This window comes from Pituophis catenifer, unplaced genomic scaffold, assembly GCF_029215685.1.
Source record: "Pituophis catenifer annectens isolate HBS135680 unplaced genomic scaffold, rPitCat1.0.hap2 SCAF_1, whole genome shotgun sequence".
Classification (NCBI taxonomy): domain Eukaryota; kingdom Metazoa; phylum Chordata; class Lepidosauria; order Squamata; family Colubridae; genus Pituophis; species Pituophis catenifer.
Window position 1 is genome coordinate 195,314,295 of NW_027256881.1, and position 8,478 is coordinate 195,322,772.

At 37.9% G+C, this 8,478-nt stretch overlaps 1 protein-coding gene across 1 annotated transcript in view; it reads left to right on the forward strand.

The window, feature by feature from the left end:
- CHRNA1 (cholinergic receptor nicotinic alpha 1 subunit) overlaps positions 1 to 7,869 on the forward strand; it is a 27,130-nt gene extending 19,261 nt beyond the window's left edge. Inside the window, exons 8-9 of the mRNA XM_070934333.1 lie at positions 925 to 1,164; positions 5,090 to 7,869. Coding sequence (XP_070790434.1) covers positions 925 to 1,164; positions 5,090 to 5,221 — 372 coding nt within the window. The 3' untranslated portion in view covers positions 5,222 to 7,869. The remainder of the gene's footprint in view (positions 1 to 924; positions 1,165 to 5,089) is intronic.
- The last annotated feature ends 609 nt before the right edge of the window (positions 7,870 to 8,478 follow it).

The window sequence follows — 8,478 nt, forward strand, 5'->3', positions numbered from 1 at the left end:
TGGTCGTGCCACATCTTCATGGTGGGTGTCAGTTTGCTTCATGTATGGATTGGAGGGGTTTAAAGTGGCTAATGATGCAGCTGCGGTCTGGCTTCTGGTTTGTGGTCATGCCTCATCAGTGTGGGTTTGGGTTTGCTTTTTGCGTGGACCACAAACCAGAAGCCAGACCACAGCTGCATCATTAGCCACTTTAAACCCCTCCAATCCATACATGAAGCAAACTGACACCCACCATGAAGATGTGGCACAAACGCGAAGCCAAACAACAGCAACGCAGCTCACCAGCTCAAATCCCCCTGCAATTCAGACTAACCCGAGCACAACCAAGCCCCCACCCAAACAGAACACACCCCCATCCAATCAGAGCACAGCCAACCCCCCATCCAATCAGAGCACAGCCAAGCCTCCACCCAATCAGGACACAGCCAAGCTCCCACCCAATCAGCTCCCACCCCCACTGGCAGTTATAAGGAAGAAACAGCTGCGATCACACATTGCTCCTAGAAGCACGAAGCTGAAAACACCAGCCTGAAGATGACGAATGAGACTTCGTCGAAACGTCGCCAAGACACTTCCAATTTTACGCGGGAGAAAACCCGAATAACCAAAGACCTACATACAAACACCCGCGAAAACCTCAGAAAATATATATATATATAAAAAAAAACAGTATTTGCTCTAAAAATTGATAAAAGTCCATGTAATTCTAACTTCCCATCCTAAGCAATAGTTGAACACTTAATAATCATTAAACAAGTAAGCAATAGTGGGTAACTTGAATTATTCTGAATATACTACTAGTTGCTTCCTTGAGTCCCAGCATCCCAGTGTCAAATAGTACTGTCATCTATTTCCTTTTGAGATTAAGAGAAGTGACATATAGTAATTTGCTTAAATTCTCTAATCAGTATCTATTTCTTTCAGATATTTATTGAAACAATTCCAAACTTTATGTTTTTCTCAACAATGAAACGTCCATCCAAAAATAAGCAGGAGAACAGGATTTTCACTGAGGACATAGATATCTCTGAAATCTCAGGGAAACAAGGACCCGCAGCTATGAATTTCCAGACATCGCTTACTAAAAATCCAGATGTTAAAAGTGCAATTGAAGGCATCAAATACATTGCCGAGTCAATGAAATCAGATCAAGAATCCAATAATGTAAGAATTAGTAATCCAATGTGAATCCTTTGAAATCATTACTTTCATGTCTCTGTGTGTGTGTGTGTGTGTGTGTGTGTGAGGGAGGGAGAGAGAGAGAGAGAGAGAGAGAGAGAGAGAGAGAGAGAGAGAGAGAGAGAGAGAGAGAGAGAGAGAGAGCGCTCTTGGAATATGTAAAACCCCAAAATATTCTGAACCACAAAGTAGATAATACTGTTTTGAGCCTTCTCAGGTGAATTTCATTCCTAATGGGTGATGTAGGTAAATACAAGTAGTCCTCATGTTACAACCACAATTGAGCCCAAAATTTCTGCTGCAAGTGAAACGTTTGTTAAGTGAGTTTTGCCTCATTTTACGACTTTTCTTGCCACAGTTGTTAAGTGAATCACTGCAGTTGTTAAATTAGTAACACGGTTGTTAAGTGAATCTGGCTTCCTCATTGACTTTGCTGGGCAGAATGTTGCAAAAGGTGATGACATGATCCTGGGACAATGCAATTGTCATAAATATGAGTCAGTTGCCAAGCACTTGAATTTTGATCAGGTGACCATCAGGATGCTGCAATGATTGTAAGTGTCAACAGATTGGTGCTGTTGTAACTTTGAACAGTCACTAAATGAACTGTTGTAAGTGGCGGGACTACCTGTATTGATGAGTCCGTTTCATCAGTTGATAACTATGGCATATGGAAAATTGCAACTTGATAAGGACTACATGGTAAAGAACATGAAGAAAATGAAGAAAAGAATAAAAAGGTCTTTTGTATTTATGAAATTAAGAGAAAGAAAGAGAAACAGCTGCATGACGGAGAACAAATCTTGTGCAGTGACATTGATAAATAAACATAATATAAACAAATGGATTAAAACACACATCAGAAAGTATGAATGGAGGTCATCTGGATAGTTATAGGTGTATATAAAAGAAGAAATCCATAAGCTGGTGAAAGTTGCCTGTTATACAATGGAAAAAGCAGAGGTATCTTTCAATATTTGAAAAACCTTGTGCAACTTTCTCAGTGAATGAAAATAAGAAGAAAAATATGACATCAGGTAACACGAATAAATGAATAAGAACAAGACGAAAGCATAAAGAAAAATGATTGGATTACTTACAGGTCCAAGAATTTTGGTGCAGATCTGCTTTTAAAATATCTGTTTTAATTTAAGAATAAATGTATTCATATATTCATAAAGGCTGGGGAAGTTGCTTTGGTCAGACAGTAAAGACTTATGCTATGAAGTTCCACAGAAATGTGTGGAGTTACAGTAGATCTATATCAAGAGGAACTACACTATATCAAGAGGAAGACTATGTATAATTTATAGAGAAAAAATAGTTGCAAAGTATACAGTCCAAGAGAGCAAGAAAAGGTTAAGATTAAGAAATATAGAACAATTTTGATCAGAATTAAAATTGGTTTTGGAAATACCAGGGGGGAAAAGCTTTTAACATATTCAACATATTATTATCCATCTTATACACATAATTAAAATATTCCTTTCAGCATTCCATCACTTCAGTTTCATTCTAAATTGTTTTTTTGAAGTGCAGGGAAAACAGGCTAAATTAGGAGCCTCCGGCAGAGTAAGTGAACTTAAAAATGAAAGAGATAAAATCATTCAGGATGAAAAGGAATTGAGAGGATGGTGAAAAGAGCATATGTTGAAGAGTGGAATTGACTTCTATAAATGTTAGTGCCTAAAAAAAAAAGAAAAAATGAATATATCAAGAGGACAGGGAAGACCAAGAAAGTTGTAATCCTCAAAAAGCAAAGCAATGTGTATAGAGAATACGAATAAAAAGCAATGTATATATTGTATTAAATTAAATGTGAGCCTAATATTTAAATTCAGTTAGGAACATTTAATACTCACTGGTCCAGAACAATCTGCTTTTAGTTAGGGGAATTTATTTTTGGATAGTGTCAAACTGCATGGTCTGAAGTAGGTTTAGCACAATTCAGAAGGGAAACAGAAAATTCTGGGTTCCCAAACTTGTTGGATTTCTGAACTGGTGAGTTTTGCACATTCCTAGAACCAGCATACGGACTGAATCATTTGCAAGAATAGAAAGGAAGTTACAGCATAGTGAATAGTGTTGACGTACACCAGAATTAATTATGTTTCTTTCCTTCTTTTTTAACTCTTCTCTTTAATTTCCTGTGCATGTTATTTGTTGCTTTCTTCCGATACTTTGCATAATATGGCTGATTCTGAAGGGGAATGGGGTGGGGGTGGGGGTGTAGATAAGTGATGTGTATGCATATCCACAAAGTTTGGGTACAGAATCCAACCCTTTTCTGGACAACTTGGCTAGGTGGCTTTTAGAGGGTTTCCTGGCCTTATCTATTATGGGCATCTCCCATGGATGTGGGGTGGGGGCTTCAGCGAGGCATTACTTGGAACTCTGATAATATATCACAGGCCCTCTCTTAAAATGGCTGCAGCAAAAGGGATGGCCAGATAGAAAATCCCCATTTACTAGGAGGAAGCCATTTGATTTCCCCAGCCCATGGAGAGATGAGAATATTTCCAAACAAAGTGCTGGATTCCACCCACCCGCCCATTCTTTTTATTCTTCCAGAAAAGTCTTATTAAATCTAATCTACAATCTAGAGCAGGGGTGTCAAACTCAAGGTGCTTGAGGTGCCACCCTGGAAATAGTGAAGGACCAGCCTGCGGTGCCTCTGCCAGCAAAAACGGAGCTCTGTTTTCGCTGGCAGAGGGATGCAGCAGTCCATCATGGTTAAAAAGAGATGTTGAGCTGGCCACATCCACCCTGGCCATGCCCCCCCCAACCCCCAAGGTCAAACACAGCCCTGATGCGGCCCTCAATGAAATCGAGTTTGACACCCCTGCTCTAGAGAAATCTTAGAAATAAAAAATGAGACTTGATTTTGATGGTTTTCTATGTACCATTCTATCTTTCCATTTAGATTTAAAAAAAAAAACCCCTCTAAATAAAACATTATAATTCAGCAGGGCAGTGTGCCAGACAGGTAACAAGGTTTATTATTCCCCAAATACCCAAAAGGTTAAAAAGTTGTTGCTACAAGAAACTTTTGTCTTTTCTTTCCAGCTCAGTGTTTCAGTAGCCACCTAGTCAAATGTTACTGCATGGTAATTGGCTCCCTCTTCTGGCCAAAAATGTAATAATTGTTTAATACAGTAAATAGATTTGGAAACAATCTATTTTGTTCTAACAATCTAGCTTGTTGTAACAGCAGGTAAAATATGTTCTGGGATAAATAGAGCTTTTATCTGGTCCTTCCCAAATCATTTATCTTTCTATCTGTAGGATGAATTGTGTGTTTGGAATTCACTTTCCAATAACAACCAAATCTTGCTTTATTTTATTTTTGTTGTGCAACGTGGTCAGTGCTCATTGTCTCTATTTGACCAAATTTTTCTTTTATTAAACATTTTAAAGAGTGAATGAGCAAACAGAAAAAGAAAAAAAATAGCTGATACATAAATATATCAGTACAATACAGTAATTGGTCAAAAGAATTGTGGAATCTGTATAGTTAGTGCTCATTATATCTTTGTTGAGAAATTAACCATAAAACCCAAAAATATGTTACATTTATTTAACAATATGGGGAAGGGACGTATGTCTTTTGTACTGTTCATTTACTTTTGTCTTTAGCTCATTTTTGTTTTATTATATCATTACTTTCAATTCCTCATATTTATTTTTTATTATTATTTCACTTATTAATTCAACCTCTGTTGTTTTTCTTACACTCCAAGTCACAGTCTTCCATATGTCATGGTCATTATAGATGTTGACTTTCATTGCCAATCATATCTTTGGTCAATCAAAAGAAGAAAAATTCTGAAGAGAAAATCTGTTTACATTACTCCTGGCTTTTTATGAAAACTCTAATTTATTTTCCTTACATTTCTTTTCTATCCATCAGGCTGCAGAAGAATGGAAGTTTGTTGCAATGGTGGTGGATCATCTTCTCCTTGGCATCTTCATGTTAGTTTGCATCATTGGAACCCTTGCGGTTTTTGCTGGCCGTCTCCTTGAATTAAGCCAGCAAGCTTGAAATAAGGACATTCAGTGAGAGAGCATGGTTTGTCCTTGAGTAAGTGAACTTCAGGAAATTTATAGAAGGAAACTTCCTTAGCCCACCTCTGTCCTGTAGCTCCCAATATCCCTGTTCAGGAGGATCTCTCAATTGTTCCAAATGTTTTCATATATAGTTCAGAGGCTATAGCAACAAAATAGGGTGCAAACTTCCTTCAGCGAACATCCTAATATCAACAAACGATAAGATCCAAAAAAAACCATGTCTTAATTCATGCATTTTAAGGAATATCCATATGCCCTCCTTCTGATATTTCAAAATATCAATCAGTGTGAAGAAATATGTAAGGATAATATAGACATATTTTAAGCTATAAATTGGTTACAGCAATTTGCCTTAAAGGGGGTCCAATATGCCATCTTTTAGAATTCCCACAACACCATGAATCAGAAGCCTTGTGTAAAACTTGTCATTCACTCTTGGGATCTAAAGTTTCTGCTTCCACATATTACATAAACACAAAAAGTAACAGATTTTCTTAATAAAATCACTGGGCCGAGAGTTAAACCCCTGTTCTGTTCTAGATATTTAAGAAAGCATTCAACAAGGCTATATAGTAATGTTTTTAGTGAAATATCTCCAGGAATATGGGATACCAAAATAGAAAATGCTCTTTGCTTACCCTAATAACACTTCAATCAGTATAAGGGTTCATCCCAGGGGTGAAATCCAGCAGGTTCTGACAGGTTCTGGAGAATCAGTAGCGGAAATTTTGAGTAGTTCAGAGAACTGGCAAATACCATCTCTGGCTGGTCCCGGAGTGGGATGGGAATGGAGATTTTGCAATATTCTTTTCCCAGGAGTGGGGTGGAAATGTAGACTTTGCAGTATCGTTCCTCTGCCACATCCATGATGCCACAGCACACCCAAGCCACGCCCACAGAACCAGTAGTAAAAAAAAATTCACCACTGCCCCTAATGAATTGATCAGTATAAATTAATTTTCTACGCAAGCTCAGCCACTTCTGGCATGAATCACAAAGTCAGATGATTCAGAGCAGGGATGGGTTGTTCCCAGTTCGCACCGGTTCGCAAGAACCAGTAGTAAAAAATTGTAGTAGTTCAGAGAACCGGTAATAACATTGGCTGACCATGCCCCTGAACTGGTCCCTGTCCCAGTCGCCACTCGCTTACCCCGCCCACCTCATTAGAGGCTTTTTTTTTTAATTTTTAAAAGCATTTTTTTTACAACCCCTTCGGCCGAAGAAATGCTTTTAAAAGTAAAAAAAAAAAGCCTCTGATGATTAAAAGCATTTTTTCTGCAACCCCTTCAGCCGAAGAGGTTGTAGGAAAAAAATGCCTTTAAAAGCCTCTGGCGATCCCAGCTGAGTTGCCTGATTGTCAGAGGCTTCTAAAAGCATTTTTTTCTGCAACCTCTTAAGGTTGTAGAAAAAATGCTTTTAAAAGTAAAAAAAAAAAAAGTTGGCCACGCCCATCCAGTCACATTATCCCCCACCAAGCCACGCCCACAAAATAAGCGATGCCTACAGAACCGGTAGTAGAAAATTTTAGAACCCACCCCTGATTCAGAGCATGAAGGATGCCTCAGCTTGTTAGGGAATGTTTTCAGTTGTTATTTCCCAATCTTTCTAAAATGCCACCAATTTTATGGAGGTTAGAACTATTAGGGCATGGAGGAAAGTATGGTTCCCCCCTACTACTTTCAATGCCATTTCTCACCCCTGTGCACTTCCCAAGCAGGTGAAAAGGAAAATATATGGAAAATATATGGAAGCATCTTCATTTTGCCGGTCCATTCATAGCTCCAGTTTGTGTGTTGATGACCATAAAGAGGGCAAAGCCCATGACAAGGTCTGTTAGCTACTCTTGGGTACAAATGGAGTATCCCAGTTCCACCTCTCTCCTAACCAAGAACTGCCTAAAGATGCAAATCCAAAAGGCATCCTGGGACTTCAATAGACCAAATTAATCATCCATAAAATGCTTTAGCTCTGTATCCTGAATCTATTGGAAATAGCATTATTGACTATTGATGACCTGAATTGTTCCTACATGAGGGGTTGTTTGGTTTTTTGATTGTTTACAATTCCATCCACTTCCTCCTTGACTTCATTCCTTACTTTTGATGAGGCATGTTTCCATAACATCTCCATCTTGAGGATTTAATTTCAATGCCAACAAAAATGAAATAATACCGCAAGAAAACATAAGGGTATCTCCTGTACCCATGTCCAGATGTGAGATTTAACCAGGTCAAAGGTCTGCCCTTTCAAAGCTTAAGATGCAAATCTGTGTGTCTAGTCACGGCAGTTCAACTGAATTCAATAGGATTTACTTCCTCATATAAATATAGGACAGTAACCTTGCAGAACTGATTTCACTCATGCCAATATACAGCATGACACAAACTGTTGTTACAAAAACATTTGTGAATATGGATTTAAATATCTTGTTAACATTTTCTAATTCTGCATAAAAATATTCTACGAAATAAAAATAAAACGTTAAACTCATTTAAAAAAAAAAACCAATCACCCTCTCCAATCAAGTAATGGGGCTTTCAGATTATCTATTTATTTACTTATTTACTCTCTCTTCATGCTTAAAGTTTCTGCATAAATTGACATTGTGATTTGTAGGTTACATTGGACTTCTATTATTCCAATGGAACTTCAGTAATAAATGTCGAAGTCATGATTTAAAGGTGGAAAATGTTTCACTGTATGAGTGTAAATAATTCTGCAATCTCCCATATGTGTCTTCTTTAAATACGAGTGTCTAACCAAGAAAATTCATACATGTATTCATTTACACCATGTAACTATCTATCTTAATTGTAGTTCTCTGTTTAGATGCAGTTTACTACAACCAACAATCATGGTTTTTCACTTGTGATAGTCCGCACTCAAAATTTTTGTGCTCCATGGGTATGATCCATCCCAGCCACTGAATAATGCTTTCTATCAGCTGACATAAATGGCAGTCTGGAAAAGCCCGATAAGAAAAGAAGATGTAGTAGGCAAGAATCAACTCATGAATCCCTATTGATCCCAAACCTTCTAATTTGAAATAGGAAGATGTATAGGATTCCATCATTTGCCCAATTAAAACACACCAAATGATACAAATTACATAAAAATGCTAAAATGCTTTGTTGCCTCCAAAACGGCAGCCGTGGTGGCGCAGTGGTTAGAATGTAGTACTGCAGCCTACTTCTGCTGACTGCCGGCTGCCAGCAATTTGGCAGTTCGAGT